The sequence below is a fragment of the Podarcis pityusensis genome, assembly GCF_964106645.2.
Source record: "Podarcis pityusensis genome assembly, chromosome: 8".
Taxonomy (NCBI): Eukaryota; Metazoa; Chordata; class Lepidosauria; order Squamata; family Lacertidae; genus Podarcis; species Podarcis pityusensis.
The window spans coordinates 78368318-78391626 of NC_138033.1; the positions used below are offsets into that span (position 1 = coordinate 78368318).

The 23309-nt window shown below is 48.5% G+C and overlaps 1 protein-coding gene and 2 long non-coding RNA genes across 4 annotated transcripts in view; 1 reads left to right on the top strand and 2 right to left on the bottom strand.

The window, feature by feature from the left end:
• The window catches only part of LOC308483766 (intermediate filament family orphan 2), a 46460-nt gene extending 45004 nt beyond the window's left edge, over positions 1 to 1456 (bottom strand). The window contains exon 1 of one of the 2 annotated variants that reach the window (XM_081017972.1): positions 538 to 1456. In XM_081017972.1, the coding sequence (XP_080874098.1) occupies positions 538 to 1271 (734 nt within the window). In that variant the 5' untranslated portion in view covers positions 1272 to 1456. The remainder of the gene's footprint in view (positions 1 to 537) is intronic. The other variant, XM_081017973.1, reaches the window with a different exon arrangement.
• Positions 1170 to 15328, top strand: LOC308483798. The gene is made up of 4 exons (XR_013989782.1): positions 1170 to 1308; positions 11463 to 11703; positions 12601 to 13439; positions 14168 to 15328. It is a non-coding gene; the product is annotated as an uncharacterized lncRNA (long non-coding RNA).
• Positions 15329 to 17817: 2489 nt separating this feature from the next.
• On the bottom strand, positions 17818 to 21790 carry LOC308483803. The gene is made up of 2 exons (XR_013989792.1): positions 18285 to 21790; positions 17818 to 18091 (listed from the first exon to the last, which is right to left on the bottom strand). It is a non-coding gene; the product is annotated as an uncharacterized lncRNA (long non-coding RNA).
• Between the last annotated feature and the right edge of the window lie 1519 nt (positions 21791 to 23309).

Below are 23309 nucleotides of genomic sequence, written 5' to 3' on the forward strand. Positions count from 1 at the left end.
GTGGCACCTTAAAGATCAACTAAATATAAGATTTCAAGGTATGAGCTTTCATGTGTAAATTCTGACGAAGTGTGTATTACACACGAAAGCTCATACCTTGAAAGCTTATATTTAGTTGATCTTTAAGGTGCCACTGGAATTATTAAAAAAGATTTTTTTCATCTTTCATCTTTTTATTGTAATACTTACAGGTCATCCCCCACAGTTCCACTGACTGAATAATCCACTCCGACACAAGCACAGACCATTCCCACACATATCATTCCCATACATAGACACAATTAACGTGTTATCCCCCCACAAACCACTAACATGTCCCACTCACCCCATAATCCACGCGTCATTTCCATACCCACAAACAGACCATTCACGTGCCGCAGCTACCCCATGATTCACGTGTCAATCCCATACACACAAAGATTGCCAATTCGCGAGTCGGGGTCCTCTCCGCCCCCGCCCCACCCCCCAATATCCACGTGTCACTCTCCCCCCCCGCCCCCCAAGCCGAGCCCATTCCCGCGGCGGCCTTCCACCCACCTCCTCTTGTAGTCGTCCCTCTCCCGCTTGACTTTGGCCAGGACGTTGTAGAGGGCGCGGATCTCGGGCGTGATGGTGTCGATCTGGACGCCGACGCCGTCCGGGTGCACCCAGGAGACGCCGGGCCCTTGCAGGGTCTCCAGGCCGCCTCCGCCCGTCCGCCTCACCTGCGTGTAGCTCCAGATGGTGCCGGGCAAGCGGCTGTAGTGCTGCTGCGAGGAGGAGGAGGAGTGGTGCGACGGCGGGTGCGAGTGCGAGTGAGGCAGCTGCGAGGCGGGAGCCGATGCCGGCGGGAACGAGGAGAATGAAGCCGACGACGGAGGAGGCGGGTGAGGAGGAGGAGGCCCGGCCGCCGCCGCCGCCGCGGACGGCACGTAAGGGGGCATGGAGGGCGGCACGGGGTCCGTCTGCACGGCCTGGTGCCTCGGGAAGCGCTTGTAGTGGAGGCGCCGCTCGCGCTCGCTCAGCTGCTGCGCCTGCAGCTGCTTCTCCAGCAGCCGGTTCCGCCGCTCCAGCTCGTGCACCTTGGCCAGGAAGCAGCGGAAGCGCACGTTGAGCCCCTTCAGGAGGTGGATGTTGGAGCCCAGGTCGTTCCGCAGCGCCGCAGTCACCGGCGGGGCCCCGCCAACGCCGTCGTCCATCTCGCCCCCGACCCCCGACGAGGAGGCCGGCCCCGCCGACGCCGGGAAAGCCCGCGCCGCCATCTCGCCGAACAGCATCGAGTTGAGCATCATTTTAAGCGGCGTCGCCCTCCCTTTATCCTTCACTGAGGTAAAAAAATGCTTCTTCTAAATATCTATATATCTATTCCTCTTACCACACGGGAGGTCGCTTTCCCTGATATTATTTTTAATATGCAAATTTTTTAAAAAAAGAAGTTATTTCATTCTTATCGTTTGAATTATTCGCCGTCGGCCGTTGGGATCCGGCCGTTGGATCGGAAACGGCCGCCGCCGCCGTGGAATTCAAACGCCCGAACGTTCGAAACGGCCATCCTCGCAGCTTCCTCCTCGCGCCGAGGTGAAAATGGACTCGATAGGGGGGAGGGGGGAAGAAGAAGAGGAAGATGCGCCGGCGCCGCCGATGCTGCTGCCGCCTCTGCAGTGCTCGCCGGCTATCTAACCCAAAAGGCGGCCACTGAGCGGCTTGGGGTTGGCTGGTGGGGTGGGAACTGCGCGGAGAAGGACCCGCCCACTCCGCAACGCCTCCTTTTTTTCTCTAGTCCCTTTCCTATAGCTTGAGCACGCCCCTTCTGTCTCTTAGCCACGCCCTCTCCTCCCGTTCTCTTTTCTATACGCCTGTCTTGGCCACGCCTCTCATTCTTTTATGCAGCATCCCTCCCTCTCAGCATCGAGCCGCTCCTCAGACTCCTCCCACTCCCTTCCCTCCGCGTTGCGGTCCTCCGGCGTGCTCCTGCTGGCCACGCCCCCCTCCTTGCGCGGCTTGAGCTCAGGCGTTGCTCCACGTGGGCCACGCCCACGTCGCCGCCGGCGTCGCCCGCTCTAACCACGCCCACGAATCTGCGTGTGTTGGACACGTGCTCCGTGCGGTGGGTTTCTACGTTGAATTAAAAGAGTCAAGGGGGTCAAGTTCGTCCGGGATTCACCTCGTGGCTGCTCAGTGGTGCTGAGGTGCATGAACTCTCAGTATGCTCGGGGACGTTTTTTGTTTTAACTGCGCATGGCCCATTGACTCATTCTTCCCTCCAGGTCAACGTAAGCCAAAATCACATATAGTTAAAACTCATTGGGTTGAATGGCCGGCTGGATTGCCAAGGTCATTTTTCCTGGAACCGTGTCCTCTTTCCTCCCCCATATATATATATATATATATATATATTTACCCTGCGCATAAAGCTGAATACACACTAGTTAAATGTGCATAAGTTTCAGGCTTACTGTTCAGCTACACTCAGTGTGGGGAACCTGGGGTCTTCCACGTGGTGCTGAACTGCAACTTCCATCATCCCTAGCCATTCATCATGTGGCTGGTGGGTGTTGTAGTCCACCAGCATTCCCCACACTGATCTACACCAGCACACTATATCGGGAGCTAGCGTGACCTTGAAGCTGGGTAAAGTTCTCTCTTTTAATGCAGCAGACTGCTAAGAGAGGTCATGCTGCGAAAGTGGCTTGCAGTCTCAGAATGCTTTGCAGTGTTGGAGGGGGCACTGGGGAGGAGAGGTGGAGCTCTCTTGGGTCACAAGCTGTTCTAGCTGTACCCTGGAATAATAGTAATAAATTTTTATTTATATCCCCCCCTCCCCAGCCGGAGCTGGGCTCAGAGCAGCTAACAACAATAAATTTTTGAACTGGAAAAGAACTAAGAGCCTGCTGGATCAGGCCATTGACCCATCTAGTCCAGCATCCTGTTCTCACATTGGCCAACTAGATGCCTTTGGGAAGCCTGCAATCAGGATATGAGCACAACAGCACTCGGCCCACCCGTGATTCCCAGCAACTGATATTTAGAGACATGATGCCTCTTTGGGGCAGGTCCTGTGCTTTAGATGTTAACACTGATACAGGTTAGCTGAGTACTCTCTGAGTCAAATACAGCCACCACGTACGCATTGGGGTATGCTAGATGTTGTGAGAAGCCCCTGTTTTTGCATACCCAAGCAGGCAGCAAATCAAGGGTGCTGTTTTCCATTTTATCCCAAGCCCCTGCAAGTCACCAAACATGACCAGGTGACTGTGGGCAGGCTGCGCTTGAAGGCCTGGACTACAGTAAAAAAAAGTCTGCTTTCATCAGAGTGGAGATTCACCACCCAGCCTCCAGGCTGTTCGTTACCACATTCGTTGCCCCCCTCTCCTCTCTCCCTCCAGCTGCACAGAAGGAGCATTGTGTTCAAATGGAGAGGCTGCCTTCTTTGCTGGCTTCACCAAAGCCTCCCGCAGCCGCCACTGCTGACGTACTAGGGAGTTGGACAACTTGGGCATTGTGTTGTTCACACGGGACATTAAGAAGGGGGGCTCTGAAGAAGGCACTTGTTTTGCTTCTGCTTAAAAACACATCAAAGCTTGTATGGTTCACTGCAGAGGCACTGGCAGAGTTTATCTGACCATTAACAGACTTTAATTCTAATTAAAATCCACACGGTTCATTTTTCCTGCAGCAAACACACAAGTATGTTTCCTCACCAAGTTATTTGGTTACAGCTCCTGTCATAATAGCCTCATTTGCCTCAATTTCTATGGAGTTAATAAATGCCAATACAACTCATAAACGAATAGTTTTGGAAAACACCACTGCGATCCTCAGTTCTTAGGGAAGAGGCCATCCCAGCAGCATGAACATGTCGATCAATCCTTTGCTTCTCATCTAGGCACTGTAACAGCCCCTGCGCTATCTGCAGCCATTGGTTGAGTTTGGTGAAGGTGCAACCAATGGCAAGCAGTGTACAAAAGTAAGAAAAGTGGAAGATCAGTTTGAGCAAAAGAAAAGAAAAACGAAGCAGGATCTTGTTTCGGGAAGTTTTCTGTGCTATGGAAAGGCAAAAGAGCTTGGGGAAGTGGCAGGAGCTATTGGTCAGGAAGCCAAGAGAAATTGAAGCACAGGTGACTTTCATGCTGGGCCCCATTTCCACATTCCTTTCAGGGCTCGCCATCTCACACTACGAAGTCTGTGATCTTCCACTTGAACTTGAGGCCTTATTTTGGTCATCTGGTTTGAAGAAGCAAAGCATGAATTGTCTGGGAGGCATTTGGGGTTTGGCTACTTTAAGGCGTAGCACTTTCTTTCAGGTGGAGAGGCAGTGTGTGCCTTGTGCGTTCTCAGCATACCTCAGGCAAGGAAGCTTCCATCATTGTTGTTCTGTCTGCTTACTGAAATAATTGCACTGGGTGGGTGTGTTAATCCAGATGAGAGAAAGAGGTATTACATAGAGGCGTACGTTCTTCCTGTATGGAGAAATTAGGGTGCCCTGTTTGCTCCAGCAATGCCGTGTTTTGTGATTTGACAGTAGGCTGGGGGCCAGGGTGGGGGCAGTATCCTTCTTGTGCACTGAACTGCTGGCAGTTAAATGCGAGGATTTAACATGTGACCTTCCATCCTAGAGTTGCCTTTAGAGAACTTCTGAAAAGTGTTAAAGAATTAAAAGTTCTTGGGAAACCCAAATCACCCGCCCAGAGAACAGGCCACCAGTTGCATCTCTGCATGATGCCTCAATTCATTCAGCCACTGTGGAAGGAGATAGTTTTGACCACGTATCTGTGTTGGGTGCAATTGTTTTATCCAGACTAGAGTCATCTGCCCTCAAAGGAGGCTGCCTGCTACATCTCGGCATGAGGAAAGTTAATCCCAGACAATGACAAGAGAAGCAAATGCATAGGCTGCCAAAATCCTGGAACTGCAAACAGGTTTGGAGGCTGAGGCCTGGCTTTTTTGTCTCCATCTCCCATCTATGAGTCCTTTTCATGTGAAAAAGTACAGAATCCAAATGGATCAAGATTGCCTCAGCCAAGCTCTCAGTTGGTAGGTTCAATTCAAAAGGATGACACAGAGTAGGAGACAATAGAGACCTTTCATCTGGTTAGCATTTTAAGCCACTGCCTAATTGCATTATGGTCTCATTTCATCCCCTGACGAAGTGATTGAATTTCAATTAATAACTCTCGGAAGCAATTCCTTCCACTGAAGTCCGAGTGACTTTGGAGAAACAAAAAGCTTTGTCTTGCGAAAGGATCCATCCGGTCGTAGATCAGATGTGCTGTTGTTGAGCTTATAGAGGTTAGAAGGGACTCTTTCAGTCTTTGACTTCTATGGAGTTGCTGCCTCATGAACTGCCCCCATAATTACTCAGGATGTCCCTAAAGCAATTCCATTATACTTCTGTGGCTGAGAACTGCTGATTCTCACCAATCACAGATAGTAATAATGATGTCCCCCATTGTTATCTTTTCCTTCCTGGTTTTCAAGGACTAAGTAACCCTCAAGTTCAAGCAGTAAACTCTCTAATTAAGAAACAAAACAGGCTGATTCCATTCACTGTGCCCACAAAGACTTGGTAAAATACCATGAGACTGACTTCCAAACTCCAACTGTAGGAGGTATGATCTTTAACATATAATTGATGGGTGTTAATTGCTGCTGGGATGGCCAGTGCAATAAGGACATTTCAGAAATACATTTGGTAAGTGTACCAAGGTCTGGTAATTAGCGGTGAAAGGTAAGAGTGGAATCTCTGCATTGAGAGGCAGGACACTTCCAGTGACCTAATACTATGTGTGAGTTTTCCTGGGGTACTGGAGAGTGCTGTGCTCAAGGGATTTGTGTGGTTCCCCCACATCATGGCAATTATTGCATCTAACTGTACTATAAAATTTGACGTAAGCTGCAGAGATGTAGCCTGACGACAGTCACGGGTGAGGTCCATTGTGCGAGAAGCTAGTTCCAGCTGAATGCCACCTCACAAATGACATTTACTGAGCCCATTAGAGGGAGGAGAGGTCTGTCATGCCTGCACACTGGAACATCCATGCATCCAACAACATTTCTGTTGCACTCAAATTATTTGTGTTGGATTTTAATTGTCGTGAAATCAGTTCAGATTGCATAGGAATATCAATAATACGGGAACGCTCTTCCACAAGAAGCAGAGTCAGGGCGTGGGAAATCAGGTTCCAGAACAAGAGGATAATGGATTCATTTCAGCCATTAATTCCAGGCTACACCTCTTGTGTCTAATTTGTCAAAAGCAAACGGTTCAGGGGTTCCTAATGATCCGGGCCCAGCAGCTCCTGTGACCTTACTTGGAGAAAAAAATGTGTGGCAAAGCAGAAAGGAATGCAATGCCCAGACAGGAGCGGTCCAGCATGGGCAATGGACAAGAACTTGCATGTTCTGAGGAAGAGCACCAGTATGACTTCATCAGTTGTGGTGATTCAGAGCCCACAGCCTCAAAAGCGGTGACTTTATAACATCAACTCTAAAAGGCGGCACCTCTTGTGTTCTTCTCAGAGCCTTTTTTCAAACTGTCAAGGTGGGAAGAAGGAAAGGTGGATGAGTCACACAGGTGATCCAGCCTCACCATATAAGGGATAGGGCTTTGGTATTTCCTGGAAGCATCGCCCATAATTCTGGACCAAGAACAAGAGAATTTGCTGGTGGGACTGTACCTGGCTCTTTCGCAGAGGCAGAGATAACAAAAGAGCAAATGACATCACCGGCAGCTTGACTCACGGATAATCTGGCTACCAACACAACAAACAATATGTGAGCAAGCTGCACAGGATTTGGCCAGGACTTGCAGAGATAAGATTTAAGACTCTAGAGAAAGCAAATGCTGAGAGTGATAACCAGGAATGCAGTGCTGAGAGCTGGTTTGTTGGCTAATGGTTTTTAAAATCTTTTCAGCAACTAAAAAAGTCCACCTGATTAACTGGCCTCAGATCGCTTGCATGAAGAACAGTTAAAGCTACTACAGATGGCAAAACATAATCTTGGAAAAGCTTCTACTTCTCTCATAAGGACTTGGGCATAGCCAGGATTTTTTTTTGGGGGGGGGACAGACCTTTTGTTGGGGGGGCAGAACCTTAGTTTGCTATGGATTTTTATTGATGGGGGGCAGCTGTCCCTCCCTGCCCCCTTGGCTATGCCCATGCATAGGCAGTAGAGCAGGATGCCCCTGTGGATGCAGTTAAGATTCCCCATGAGCTCCAGCTGGTCAGAGAGGATGGGAGTTGTAGTCCAGTAACATCTGGAGGGCCAAAGATGTGCTTTATTTCTATAGTGTGCTTTAATTGTTCAAAACATTTATTGCCTACTATGGAAGGTTGGTTATTGAAATTAATGAATTTGGCTGAGATGGCACAGCTGACGTGTTTAGTTAGAGAAAAATCATTGTTGACATTTATTATTGATTGGAAACCCCTTATGGAAAGGAAAATGAGCTTGTGATATCTGGTTTGAAGACTGAAAAGGGTTGGTTTATGGAAAGTAGAAGAGTTGAATGCTATTATGGAGCAAGCGGTTTGCATAAGTCTATAAAGCTGATGGTGAATCAGAAGTATTTTCTTTTTCCTTATTTTCTTCGTTTTAGTTTTTATGTTTAAAATGCTTGGTATTTGATGTTAACATTTCTATATTGCTTTTTCTTTGTTTTTTTCAAGCTTTAATAAAGACAGCTTTCCCCCCCCAAAAGGAAACGGAAACAATACCCAACAATACCCAACTCCCCCAGTTTAAAAGGCCATAGATTGTTTCATTAGCCAAAAGGGGAAGATGAATGTTTTTTGCCTCATTCATTTATTAGACTGGTGCCTAAATGATGGGAATTGGAGTCCAACAGCTCCTAGAGGGCACCAGTATTTTACCCCTAGTGTAGACAATACTGAGCTAGGTATGACATGGTCAAAGGCACCTCCCTATATGCCTATGTTTTGAAGGGGAGAGCCATAGCTCAGTGGTAGAGCATCTGCCTTGCATTCAGAAGGTCCCAGGTTCAATCCCTGGCAGCACCTCCAGGTAGGACTGGGACAGATCACCACTGCCACTCAACACAGACAATACTGAGCTAGGTGGACCAATGAATCTAAATATCAAGCAGTTTCCAGTGCTCATTTTAGGTGGACAGCTGTGGTTGTATGGCAGAGTTGCATGGATGAAGGGGCCGACTCTGTGCAAGCGATACCCGCTCTGCCAGCCGGAGCTAGCAACTTGACCCAAGGCTGTCCAGAAAGCTTCTGGGTCACCTTGGTTCTCTTACATTTCAACTAGGTCTTTATTACATTTGTTTCTTATCCTATCTTTGGAACCCAAGATGATGTACATGTGGTTCAGAGGCAGGTACCCATCCAAGCACTTATCAGACTCCAGACCTCCAGAGTTTTAGCCAGGCAGTGTATAGGGATCTACAAGGTTCCTGGTGCCTAAGTGGTGAGTCATGACCCACTACCAAGTTGTGACCTGATCTAAGCTGGGACACAACAGCAGCAGTACCATACAAATAAATGGTAAAAGAACTAGACGACTCTTCTAGATCCTTAGAAGTAAAGGTAAAGGGACCCCTGACCATTAGGTCCAGTCGTGACCGACTCTGGGGTTGTGGCGCTCATCTCGCTTTATTGGCCGAGGGAGCCGGCGTACAGCTTCCGGGTCATGTGGCCAGCATGACTAAGCCGCTTCTGGCGAACCAGAGCAGCACACGGAAACACGGTTTACCTTCCCACCGGAGCGGTACCTGTTTATCTACTTGCACTTTGACGTGCTTTCAAACTGCTAGGTTGGCAGGAGCAGGGACCGAGCAACGGGAGCTCACCCCGTTGTGGGGATTCGAACCGCCGACCTTAGAAGACTGTGCTCTAATTAGGAATGGGTGAGACATGCTTGGATGCTTCCTCTGAAATTCATAAACCAACAACTAGATGGGTGGTGGCAGAAGGTGTTATCCCTTACACCACAGCTATACAGATATGTCAGAACAGGTACAGACTGAGACAAGGACAGCAGCCATTTCCTCACTAACTTTACTGGACAGGTTGATGGACAGCTTGATGTCTAAGGCAAACCTCGCCCGCTCATCATCATCTGAAAAAATTGCTCTACGTCAGGCCAGAGGGAGACACCATGATCCAGAATAACCCAAAGCAAGCGTGTTTTTTTTAAAAAGGCGCTGTATCAGCAAAAGTTGAGTCAGCTAAATTCTGGGGTGTCTCCTTCATAACAGCATTTCCTAAGATCTCAAGTGTGCTTTTAGGGCGATGGCCAAGGGTGGAGTAAGAAATGCCATCCCACACCCAGCACCCCATTTCTTCCCGTTCCCATTCCACAGGAAGAGTCATGATTAAGATAGGGATCTTCTTCATTGCACCACTGCAGTCTTCCTCAGAAGACTGTGACCTCCAGATGTTTTGGACCAAAAATTCAGTTGTGCTGGCTGGGGGCTGATGGGAGTTGTGGGTCTAAAACATCTGGAGAAGGGAAGGCTGTCCTCATCGTGCCTGATAGCCCTACAGCTCAAACCTATCTGAAGAAATCTGAAGTACTGTCACACCACACCCCATCCTGTTGAGTAGACAGAGGGAGAAGCCTGGGAGGAGGAGGTGTCAGAAGCTGAAGAGGCAACAGAGTTTAGTGAGCAGGTAGAGTCCGTGGCACAGAGAAGTCCAGAAGCAGAAGAAGAGGCGGAAGCAGGAGAGGAGGAAGGCCAAGGGGCAGAGATGAGCCCAACTGGTGAAGAAGTCAGGGCATTCCCCCCTGCCCTGCTGCAAGAAGCTCCCCTCCCCGCTGGTCTCCCAGAACCAGGAGAGACATGAAGAGGGAGGAGGAGAGGCAGGAGCATTGGTGGAGTCTCAGATTGCTTGGGAATGACCCAGGAGAGGAGGAGATTTCGGCAGCTGCGTCATAGGGTCAAGACCTACCGAGAAGAGTTGCTGTGTCCATTAGACTTGGCGCTCCTGAGCTGACTCTGTTTCTTCTAATAAAGAGTTAACTTCACTTACTCAGTGTGATTTACTCCTGACACAAGCTATGATGGCTGTGCTTTGCCTCCATGGTCAGAGGCAAGAATGCTTCTGAATACCGGTTGCTAGAAGCCACAGGAGGAGAGAGAGCTCTTGTGCTTGAATCTTGCTTGCTGGTTTTCCTTTGGGGCATCTGGTTGGCCCCTGTAAGAAGAGGATGCTGGACTAGATGGGCCATTGACCTGATACAGCAGGCTGTCCTTATTTTCTTAAGTTTGGGGCAGGTGTGGAAAACTGAATTTGGTGTGAGCTGTTGTAGCCTAGCAGCTGAGAAGCTGAGCCGCAAACCAGCCAATACCCAGTTCAAACCACCCCTTATCAAGTGGACATCAGGGAAACCATGCTGTCATTGCCTCAGCAATGGAGTGGTAATATTTCCCTATGTTAAAGGCTCACTGTAAGGTTTAAAACAATATATGTTAAGCTGCAAGAATGCAGATGCCCCATGTACAAATAGCAACCCCAATTCTCCAGGTCCTTGGCCTCATTTGGTCAGAGCAGTCAGGCTTGCACATCAGAGAGAGGTATGTTCATGCTTGGAGAAACCTCAAGGTATGCAGACATACGAAGCAAACTTTTTGAGGCAGCGGGGAGCCGAGCAGCACCCCCTTCCCAAAAGAGTCCAGTGAAGATTGATGGTTGGAGGGGAGAGAATCGTGAGGGTGAGACGGCAACAGCTCTTCAGGATTTCAGACAGGAGTCTTTCCCTTTTTGGACAGAGAGCAGGCATTCTGCATCGGAGCTACAGCCCTTCCCTTGTGTCCATCTAGCTCAGTATTGTGTATGCCAACTCACAGCAGCACACTAAGGTTAAAGTCAGGGTTGTCTTCCAGCCCTACGTGGAGACAATGCTTGGGACCAAACCTAGGACTTTCTGTGTGCAAGACAGGTGCTCTACTACTGAGCTGTGGTCCATGCCCTAAAAATAAAGCAAGATCCTAGTCCTCATGGTTCTCAGTAAATGGATGATTTAACCAAAAGCATGGGAAGCTGCCTTATACGGAGCCAGGCCATAGGGTCAATCTAGCTCAGCCCTGTCCACACAGACCACCTGCAGATTTGAGGGATTATAGGCAGGGTGATGCCACTGAGGGTTGAACTTGGGAACATCTGCATGCAAAGCAGGGGCTGTAGCTGTGTTCCCCTCTGTGGCTCCCCTCTGAAGCCCCTGTGCTTCTGTCTCTGTTTCGTTGCAAAGCAAATTTGGAAAAGGCAGTGGGCAGTGGGTGGGGAGGGCAATTTCTAGCTGCCCAACTGTGCTGTCTGGTTAACCAAAACACAAGCACAGATGCCCATTGAACAAGTTGGTGCAATTTTCCCACATGTGTCTGTGGTTCATCCTATTAAACAGGAGCACCCTATTAGGCCTCCTTCAGCATGTTTTTGTCAGAGGCGTGTTGCAACCTCACCTGCCCCAATAAGGCTGAGATCTTAATTCCTTTTTTTTTTTTTTTTTTGCAGGCATCAAAAGACATCTTTGGAAGCAACCCCATCCCTTTGATATGCCCAGATGCAAATAAAGGGAAGAAAAAGAACTGGGGAAAACAGCTGACACAAGTCCAGAGATTTTGCTGTAGTAATCCAGAAAAAGACACTGCCCCACCCTAGGCTTGGGGTGGATTAACTAACAGATGTGGGGCTAAATCCAATCCTGGAAGGCCACAGAGGAAAACAAATTCTCCTGGAACATTAAAATGCCTAGGTAAGCACAGCCAGGTTTATATATGGTTTGTCCATTTGAGGCCACCACCCACGTTATTTTGTCCGGCTCCCAGTTGTTTCAACAGGTCTTGTACTAGAATATTTGGATGGCCCTCTTCAGGGATTATTTAGCTGTGGTTCCTTCATTGCACAGCATTGGACTAGATCATCCTTAATGTCCCTTCCAACTCTACAATTCTATGATAAACCGTGCCTCTAAATTTTCCCAATTTAAAGTACTAATTCAGTTCTGCTAACTATTCCAACTAGAGCCTGAGACCCGTCTGATCTTAAAGCTGATCTCCCAAAAGTTTTGCATCTGTTCTGACTCAGTTTTATTTTGCGGTTTCCAAAGCTGAGTTGTCAAGTTCAGGCAAATTGCACAGGAGCTGAGCTACCTAGATAAAAGCGGGGGGTGGGGGGAGGGCCATAGCTCAGAGCACATGCTTGGCACATCCAGGCAGCATCTCCAAGTAGAACTGGAAGAGACCCCTGCCTGAGACCCTGGAGAGCTGCTGCCAGTCAAAGCAGACAGTACTGAACTAGATGGACTAATGTTCCAGTATAAGGCAGCTTCCTATGTTCCAGACACCGCCAAGACACTGAAGAATTGTATCAAACCAGAGCAGCAACATAGCTCACCTCTAAGGATTCACAAACAGACCTCCCAAGTAAGCTGTCGAGTCAAGTTATCATCTGTTATACTGCCCAGGAGCTGAGCTGGCTCAATCAAAGCTTGTTGGAGCAGCAACTCATTTGCAAAGGTCACCAAGGGAACTGTGCTGGATCTCACCGGCTACACGGCTCCTGACTACAATCCTATCTGCCTACACACCTTAGATGTGAGCAATGCGGCTTCTCTGGTGTCTATTCAGCTCCTCATTATCTCTTTTGCTAGCAAAGCTCGGCAGATCAACAAGCACAGATCAGAACATCCCACCAGACTAGAAAGGCAACAACATGAACCATTGAGAATACTTCACGGATTTGGAACTGCAGTCTGAATCGGAGAACAAGATTTGTGAAAAATAGAACACCATCTAGGGTTACTGAGTCCTCACTGAGATTTTGAAAGCCAAGGGTGGAACCTCGGAGTGAAATTGGCACATTGTGCTCCCATTCACTCTCAACAGCGCTTGTTGTGTGCCCCTAAAAAATCTCCATGTTCGGGGGTTTCAAAAACTGGTTTCTGCCAGAAATCTCCACCGTCTCCTTCGTGTTTAGGAACATTAGAAGAGACAGCTGAATCAGGCCAATGGTCCATCTAGCCCCACATCCTGTTCTCACTGCGACCAGCCAGATACCTGTGGGAAACCACAGTGCTCTCCCCTTCTAACAGTGGAGGCAGAGCAGAGCCATCACGCTTAGCAGCCATCAAAAGGCCTCTCCTCCATGAATTTGTCCATTACTCTCTTAAAGCCATCCAAGTTGGTGACCCATCGGCAGGTCAGCTGTCTGCTTCATGAAGTCATCCTTTCTTTTCTCTGTCCCAACATGCAACTTTGTTGGCTGTCCATGAATTCTAGTGTTAGGAGAGAGGGAGGAGAACTTTTGAGAACAGCCTCTGCCAAACTGGTTCTTGCCTTGCCAGATGTTGGACTGTGACACCCATCAGCCCCAGCATCATGGACTGGCAGGAGTTGTGGTCTGAAACATCTGGAGGGCGCTGGGTTTGCAAAGCCTGTGTCAGAAGGAAGAGGATATTGATTTGTAGCAAACTTTACTTAACTACTTCAGGTAGGAATCTGGGCCTGGAGGGGAGAAGCAGACTTAAATTCCTTAAGAAACTAATGGAGGGCAAAATGGGCTCTTACATAACCATTCTTTCATCTCCCACACCTCTTGGGATAGTGGGAGAACATTTAAAGCCACATGGAAATCCTCAGATAAATCATTCAGCAACCCTCCACCACACCCACCCCTTGGGGCTTCCTAAGAGGGGAGGGGAGGATTCCACGTTATTAGGCACGAGAGTTGTATAGACTCTCTGTAACACATTCGTATGTGTGTTTGTGTGTGTGTTTCCAGTTGCTGTTGGTTTAGCAGAATTTCTGCAGAAATCAGAACCTCGCCAGGAGATGGGAGGACGAGGTGGTCCAGAGAGGAACAACTATGAAGAACCTCTTTAGAAAAAGCACACCAGATGACAGTTCAGTGGTGTGCGGTCAGTGGACTAAGGGGACTAGGCTAGCCCCCTAAATGTTTCCCTGGCACCTCCTTCCCAAAGCCTGGGCAGCTTCTGCCTGGCTTAAGGAGGGAGGTGCAATGCTCACATGTGTGACATCGGGACATGTGCGGCATCCCCCCTCCCCAATCACCCTCGCAAGTTTGCGCCTCAGGCCCTAACTGTTCCCCTGTGAAAAATTTCACCGCACACCACTGTTACAGTTCCGGGCATGCACCTGGGAACTTGCACAAACAGAGGCTCCAAACAGATAAAAGGCCATCTTGTTAATTTTTTATAGGAGTGAGCTAATAAGAAATCTTAGGGACGACTACAAGGTTTCAGAATGAGAGAGAGAAGCTCCACCACCTCCATTGGCTGGTTTTCAGCATCTGTGAGCATTGCCTCACCCAGAACAGAACTGATGTGACTCTCTGCAGCTCAAACTTCAAGAAGAGACGTGCTGTCAGAATCATGCCCACAGAAGCGCAGAAAGTGGAGGCAACACAATTGCAGCAGCATGAAGGATAGGCCTTGGCTGCTATTCGGGGGGAAATACTTAGGGGTCAAGTTAACGAGCAGCCCAGCTTGTGTAACTCTGCGATTCCATAGTAGTGCAGAAAGTTCGCAGAAAGGGGTGTTGGACACAGAATTCAGCTTCTGAAAGCTTTTTAAACCCAAAGATTCTGGTCTGGGCGACACAGCTGTGAAAATCGGCTTGAAAGCATGTGAGCCATTGTTGTTGAAACCTCAGAAGCCGGAGATGGCAGCCCCATAAGATGTCCGTAGTTGGGGTTGTTAGCAAAGTCAGTTGAATAATGCGAATGGGAGTCCAGAGAGAGAGAAGATCCTGGTCAGACTTTACTGAGGAAACAGAACAGAGTTTATAATTTGAGAAAAGAGGAACAGAAAAGCATACAAGCAAGAATGACCTCGGCCCAATCTTTCAGCCTGATGTACATCAGTTCACAGGGGACTAGTCTCTTCCCTCCCTCTTTCTCAGTTCAGTCAAGGGCAGATGTCATTAGAGCAACTGGGTGTTGAAGCCTCACTTCAAGGCTGTCTCCATGGCGCCTTCCGCAAAGAGCTTAATGAGCTGGAGCAAAACCCGGTTTCCCAGCCGTTGGCCGCTTGCACCTCAGAAGGATCACTCCCAGGCACAGCTGCGATGATGATACAAGAAAACTGACGCAGAACTTTGCTGCATCGACGGAAAGCATCCCTCTTAGGAGTTTAGCACCAAGCCCTTCCACCACCACCTCCTCGCCCACGACACACCTTTCCTGACCACAAGCACTTGTATATGCAAAAAATTTCATACACTCCTGAAGAGAGATCCAGACAACACCTCTGTGTTGGCTCTTGCTGCTGGAGGTGGAAGGCTTGCCCATCTCACTCCTGTGCCCTGCTTCTCTTACAACAGGCCGCGTATGAAATAAAATGCAAAGTGTACGTAGATTAATCAAGCGGTTCCATGCGAATACGTGTGACTTCAACATTCGTCTTAATAAATCCCCCCCATGTTAATTAGCTGACCAATGACAGGGCTGAGGGAAGGGGTGTCTTGTCTTCTGGGCAGCTCAGGATTTCCATACACACTGCCCAGGCTTGCACCTTGAGGAGGTCACAGTGGTTTGACTTCACCCCCCAGAGGCACACTCCATTGCCTCTTGACATAGACGGATGGCAACAACAACAGCTTAGGTGGGATAAGCAGATACATGCAATGCTTTTATTTACCATATTTTTCCTCGTATAAGACTAGGTTTTCCCCCTAAAAAATAATGTCCAGAATTTGTGGGCATCTTATACATGGGGGCCATCTGCCCCCATTTTCTTAAACTGTAGTCCCCCAAAATGGGGGCGTCTTATAGACAGAAAAATACGGTACCCTTACATCACAGTTCCATCGCAGAGGATGGCTAATGTGTGTGTGTATGGTGAGTGAGAGAGCTCTTCTCCCAACATCAGGCCGGGGACAGATTGACTACATGCCCACTAGGAAACAGAATGACTCCAGACAGCATTCAGAGACACCTGAAATGTGACGTTCAGAAACAACAGCAGTCAGAATTCATTCATTTATATACCCCACCTTTCCTCCAAGAAGCTCAAGGTGGCATACATAGGGGGGAAAGAATGTGGTCTGGCATCCAACCTGTCAACGGGGCACTGCTGAATGATAGCATGAAGGTCTGCAACAAACACTGCCTTGATGTGGGGCAGGATCTGTGGCCATTTGTTGTTTAGTTGTTTAGTTGTGTCCGACGCTTTGTGACCCCATGGACAAGAGCATGCCAGGCACGCCCATCTTCCACTGCCTCCCGCAGTTTGGTCAAACTCATGCTGGTAGCTTCAAGAACACTGTCCAACCATCTCGTCCTCTGTTGTCCCCTTCTCCTTGTGCCCTCCATCTTTCCCAACATCAGGGTCTTTTCCAGGGAGTCTTCTCTTCTCATGAGGTGGCCAAAGTATTGGAGCCTCAGCTTCAGGATCTGTCCTTCCAGTGAGCACTCAGGGCTGATTTCCTTCAGAATGGATCGGTTTGATCTTCTTGCAGTCCATGGGACTCTCAAGAGTCTCCTCCAGCACCATAATTCAAAAGCATCAATTCTTCGGCGATCAGCCTTCTTGATGGTCCAGCTCTCACTTCCATACATCACTACTGGGAAAACCATAGCTTTAACTATACGGACCTTTGTTGGCAAGGTGATGTCTCTGCTTTTTAAGATGCTGGCTAGGTTTGTCATTGCTTTTCTCCCAAGAAGCAGGCGTCTTTTAATTTTGTGGCTGCTGTCACCATCTGTGGCCATTACCTGTCAGCAAAGAGTTGGCTTCCCCCAATGCTTCCAGGAAGAGTGAACAGCTCATCTCGTAAGGCCTGGAGAGAAAAAAAGACTCATTTTGCAACTGGGGGGGGGGGGGAGGCTGCTTGATTGTTTCTTCTTGAACTCCTCCAAAATTTGGGAGCTGGCAGCTCTAGCTGGGGCTGCATCCTTCAGTATCCTGACAAGGGCCATAGTTCAGTAATGGAGCACTTGTTTTGCATGCAGAAGGTTCCAGTTTCTCTCCCCATTGGCATCTAATGGTAGGGCTGGGAAGCACCTTTGTTGAAAACCCTGGAGAGCTGCTGTCCGTCAGTATCAGCAGTACTGAATTAGATGGACCAATGGTCTGGCTTGATGTAAGGTGGCTTCCTGTTTTCAGTCTTCAATCCACTATCTTTGATCCATCTTGGTCAACATTCTACATGTTTATCCAGGAGTCTCTCCAGGAGTTGAAACGTTCTTACTCTGCACATTAGTGCCGGGGGCAAGAATGAAGCAACTGCTCACGTGCCCAAAAACAAGTCAGAAAGCAGGGGGAACGACATCGCTTGGCTTGGATGGGAAGGCAGATCAAGGCGCCTTCTCTCATCCAGGTTGGTGCAAAGGCCACGTGAATTGCCAGAACTGCCGCTCCCACCTGGCAACAAAGTGGTTCTAGATGGTAAACACTGAGTGGGGTAAAAGGCACCATCCAACTGCACAAACTGAATCTGGGCCCTAAAGACTGGGGAAAAAGACGGCTGCAGTTCTTTCACATTGTGAATTCTGCATAGGACACCAATTATTATTATTATTATTATTAATAATAATAATAATAATAATAATAATAATAATTTATTATTTGTAGAAAGGAATTGTGGCTGTTGCTTGCTTCTTTCTTTCTTTCTTTCTTTCTTTCTTTCTTTCTTTCTTAATAAATGACACAGAAAATCAAAGTAAAGTAAACAAATACTAATACAAAATTAAACTAAAGAAAATACATGTACCCCCTGCCCTGCAAACATAAACCCTACATACCCCTGTGACTTCCCTCCAACCCGGCTCAACTTCCTTTAGCTCAAATTTAAATACTAACCTTGCATTCTTTGGATAATACATCTCTTATAGCCATTTCTAATTATTGTTCTCGCTTACACTTTACATACTTAATCCATTCATATCAACATACTCTTTTTAGAGCAATGTTTTTCCATATACTCCTCAAAACATTTCTCCAGGAATCGTGGCTGTTGCTTTTTAGTGGCGCCCTGTCACACACTCTACCAGGGACAGCCCATCCCATTTCGCCATCTGAGGCTCCCAACCTGCATGTTCCCCACCTGCTGAAGGTTCACTCGCCAGGGTCTCAGGAAGGTCACATGAGGCCTCTACACAATTTCGTGGGGCTCTCGCAAGATCTCACCAGAACCCAGAAGACAACGCAGCTGCTTCTCCTCCTCCTCCAGCAGCAGCGGGGGCGCACCCTTGGATTTCACCACCTGAGGCAGCTGCGTCAGTCTGCCTCATGGTCGGGCCGGCCCTGCTTTCCACCCTACCTAAAGCCAGATGGGCTATTTGCAGTAATCATCTTTATACCTCAGCCTCATTCACGAGATGCCAACAGGGAGTTCCATCCAGCAAGCCCATGAACTAAATCCTGGCAAAGAGAGAGCAACTCCTACCCTAGGCAACACCAAGTAATGAATGAACCTCACGTGGCTGTGCTGTGCATTTGGATCCAGATTCCCCTTGACTCAAATCACACTGTGTCCTACTCTCCACCTCTGCAGTGGCCCTTTCCAGTAACGTTTCCTAGTTTCTCTCAATATCCACCTCCCTTCACTTGTTCTGGTCCAACATCACCTCCCAAAAGTCTCATTTCCCCAACATCCATTCTCTGTGTGGGTACCAACTGGATCTTCTAAGCCAGGTCTGATTCTCTCCCCCTACAACTCCCACCAGCCCCAGGCAGGCAGTCATTGGAACACTGGATTAAGTGGGAGCCTTGACCTGATACAGCAGGATGGTGCTGAGCCTATTTCGGAATACACTAATAGATAGCATTGGTTCCATTGTTCAAGATTCAGAGGCAACTTGTCCCTGAGTGCCAGTTGCCATGGAACAGAAGCAGCTGCCTTTGTGCCCTGCTTGTGGGCCTCCTGGAGGCATCTGATTGGCTACTGTTGGTTGGAAAAATACTGGTTTATGGAAAGTGGAACAGTTGGATGTTGTTGTGGAGCAAATATTTTGAACGGTTCATTTTATGTAACTGACAGGCAGAGAATCAGAAGCCTTCTTTCTTTTCTCCCCGCCCCCAATTTCTTTTTATCTTGCTGCATCAAAAAAACCTTCAATTTAAAAAAAGCATTTTAAAATGGATACTGTTAGGAAAGAAGGGACACGGGTGGTGCTGTGGTCTAATCCACAGAGCCTAGGGCTTGCTGATCAGAAGGTCGGCGGTTTGAATCCCCGCGACGGGGTGAGCTCCCGTTGCTCGGTCCCTGCTCCTGCCAACCTAGCAGTTCAAAAGCACGTCAAAGTGCAAGTAGATAAATAGGTACCACTCTGGTGGGAAGGTAAACGGCGTTTCGGTGCACTGCTCTGGTTTGCCAGAAGCAGCTTAGTCATGCTGGCCACATGACCCGGAAGCTGTACGCCGGCTCCCTTGGCCAGTAAAGCGAGATGAGCGCCCCAACCCCAGAGTCATCTGCAACTGGACCTAATGGTCAGGGGTCCCTTCAACTTTACTGTTAGGAAAAGGATGCTGAACTAGATGGAGCTTTGAGCTGACCCAACAGGCTTTTGTGTTCTTACCAGACTTTTTCTACCCCTTACCGACACTGCTGTCTGAATATTCTGTTAACTCATGAGAGTATCCAGAACAAGGCAGCACACACATACTACATTTGGATTGGGCCCAGTGGCGTAGTGGTCCAGGGTTGTGGGGGATCCACTACCCATTACAATTTCTGCGGAAAGGTCCCTGTCTCCTGCATCCTAGAGGTTATGAATCAGCAGCTCTTTATCAGCAGAAGATATGAAAGGGCAGCTCTTTTGTCATTGAGAAGGAATCTCCTCCTGGAGTCCCCACCGGAGCCAGCGTGAAATGAGGTATATCAGCCATTGAGGTTCAGCTCCTAGGATCACGCTGGAGAAGAACATTGAGGAATTGTTTTGTATCCTCCAAAGCTAAGCATTTCGTAACACTGAAAACACAAGAGAGTGGTGCACAAGTTCTGTTACATACAGTGGAACGTCAAGGGAAACACGTTTTAAGCCACTCCGAAGGAAGATATTGGAGCACTCGAAATCATTTGCCCACTTACATGTCCAGAAAATAGTTGATCTAGCTGAGAGGCAACACATAGAACTCTGCAGTGATTGCTGCAATGTACGCCCAATGCTATTATTTATCATGATAAGTTTGTTGCATAATCTCGGAAGGGGTGTACTTCTGCATTTGCCGCACTGCTGGCTGGGCCAAAGGTGGTAGAGCAGGGATGTGGAACCTGTGAGGCCGTCCAGATCCTGTTAGATCCCAGCTCGTCCTCTTCACGGGCCATGCTGGTTGCTGAGGGTCTAAATCCAATATCATCTGAAGCAAGACCTGTGTCTAAAATCCTCCTGACGGTGCCAGGCGTTCCTCAAATGTGATCTGAGCCAGAAAGAGCTTGATTCCTTTGAGGCATTTGCGTTGGTGCAGATGGCACTGTTTTAAGGCAACAACAACATTTCCGAGGGTTTGGAGAGATGATCCCAAACAGGCATCTGATGGAAAAGGAGAAGTTGCTGGAGGCAAAGAAATAGGGGATGACTCGAGACAGCGTTTCTAAGAGCAAAGGGGACACGACTGGAGAATAAACAACTCTGCTGACATTTGTACATGGATGGCACTGCCAATTATTCTCCAATTGGGAACAACCTACACAGCTGGCAATACACATCTGCTGTAAGCCCTTCACTACGTGTGCAGACACACAGTCCTGCGCTTATCATACCAGTTGAAATATAAATGGGCGAAGCACTTTGTCACTGCAAATATTGACCAAGCAGGCGAAACTGTTTTACAACTTGTTATATTCAGTCCTGCCGTGAATCTCTGTTTTTCCCCTGTTTTAACTGCTTGGCTCGCAGAGCTTGTTTTTCTTTAAATCCCTGGATTAAGACAATGACAGGCAAGTTTACAAACTGGGACTGCTCTTAAAATTGTTAATAGAGGCTATTAAAAGTACTCCCCACCACCACACACAAACGGGGTACATAGTTTGCCACCAAAAGCCTTCACCACTAGGCCTTTTGAAAGAGGCGCCTCAAGGTCTGGGCCAATTTATCTTACAGCCACTACAACATCAAGGGTACCCTTTGCTACAGTTGCAGAAACACAACCCTGGCCTGGGTTTTTGTTCCAAAAGCAGCCATCTCATGGTCAGCAGTGGGGGCGGAAAAACTTCGGAGAGCCCCAAGGCAGCGTTAGCCAATTGAGTGCCTACGAAGCAACCATTCAGAAAAAACATTCAGTAATACACCATGTATTTGGTGGGTCTAGCAAGTGAGTGCCTATTCTACACACACTTCAGAATGGACTTGGGAGAAAAGGACCGTCCTGTTCCCAGAATAGACACTGCACTACGTATGACAAAATGTTCCCAGCAAGGTTTGGCCCAAACCATTTGATGTGCAGTCAAAGCCCCTTCCCAAATTCCAGGGGAAAAACATTTTGTGACCTGGCTTTTCCTGCTTCACTATGAAACACATCAACACCCACCCTTTCTCTCTTCCTGCCCCTTATGTCTTTAACTGCCCCCCCCTCAAAAAAAGAACTTGCTTGTGCAGGGCCAGACCTCAGCAGGCCCTCAGCACCATGCTGGCAATAGCCCCCCCCCAAACACCACACACACACTGCAGCTGCTGTGTATAAGACAGCTTCTTATGTCATTTAATTCAGCCCTTTATTCAGAACAATGAGAACCAGAATCTTTATTTTTAGGTAAAGGGCCATAGCTCAGTAGCAGAGCACATGCTTTGCACACAAACAGTCCCAGGTGCCGTTCTGAACAATACTGAGCTAGACAGACCAATGGTCTGACTCGCTATATAATGCAGCTTCCTGCGTTCCTATGCAGAAACAACTCAGGAAGAGGAAACCGACAAAGACAATGTGTAGTTGCTCAACAATGCCACCCCCCTCCGCACATCTAGACAGCAGAGAAGAGACGGGTAGTCTTTGCAGTCTTCCCTCCTTCTGGAACAAGCAGGAGAGAAGGAGAGGGAAGGCTACATCTGATTCACACACCTGCCTGCACCTTGTGTTTAGAGAGAGATGTTGACTTCCACCCTGATGGCTAACTAGCAGCAGATCCCAGCAAAACCCACAGGCGCCAACCAGCATGGATCAGTTGCAACAGAAGAGCCTGCCAGCCTCCCAGGGTGATGCATCCATTGCACCAGGCGAGGCAATCCTGCGCACGGGGCAAGATAGAAACGTGACTGGTATGCCACACAGCCATGTGAAAGTTTGTTTAACAAGCCAGGAGAGCGCTCTTAAGATCTCCCTGCCGGCTCTGCCAAAACCACATCAAGGATCCATCCCTGCAGACCTGCCAAGGAGTTTGCAGGCAGCCGAGGAAAGCGAGTGCCAGGCCCCGTGCTCAGGGAAGGGCTCCAACATTCCCACAGTGGCTGGCTGAACAGAGCTTCTCTCCTCCACTGGTAGAAAGGGTCACGGGATATTAGACAGAGATCTGCCTGTGCAAGTAAGAGATGGAAAACATCCTGTCAAAGGCACCATAGTAGGACGGTGGTTGAGGGCAGCTGAGCAAGGCTGACGTTGGCCAGGATTTCCCCTTGCTCCAGGTCAAACCAATTCAGCAGCAACAAAAAGTTGGGCACCCCAAAATGAAAGCAGACGAGGGTTGTTTCCAGGATACCTTTGGGACAAAGTCATGCACGCTCTCTGTCCCGTGAGGAGCAGATGGGGTTGTCCCTGGCTGTGAGGGAGGGAATCAACTCAACATTTTGTGAAGGACACAAAGTGGCAGCCTGGGGGTTTTAAGGTCATGATGTCAGGCAATGGGTGGGCAGGACAACCCACCTGCTAGTCAAAGTTGGCCAGCAGGGGTGGGGACAGATTCCAGGCTGTATCCAGTGCTAGTTCTACTCAGAGTAGACCCACTGAAGTTAACAGACATGATGGGTTCATTAATTTCCTACTCTGAGTAGGACTAGCAAAGAAGTGGCCCTGCCCTGGAAGTTCAGTTTCTGTAGGCTCAAAGTCTCCACTGCCCCTTATGCTTGAAACTTCTTTCTAGCACCCATTCTTTCAAATCCCTCTCTTCCATTAAGCCTTTGGGCTTCATTCCTTAGTCATTCCCATAGCAACCCAGCCCAATGTACCTGTAGAGCAGCTTTTGTCAACCCGGTGCCCTCCAGATGTTTTCGACTATGACTCCCATTAACCCCAGCCAACATGGCTGTAGGATGCTGGGGCTGATGGGAGGGCACCAAGCTGGGGAAGGCCGAGTCAGGTCAAGAGGTAGAAGCAAAGGGGCAATGCCTTCCCTCCACCTCCAGCATGTAATGTAGCAGCATGTTGTAGAACAAAGCATGATGGGAGTCATGGTCCAGAACACCTGAATC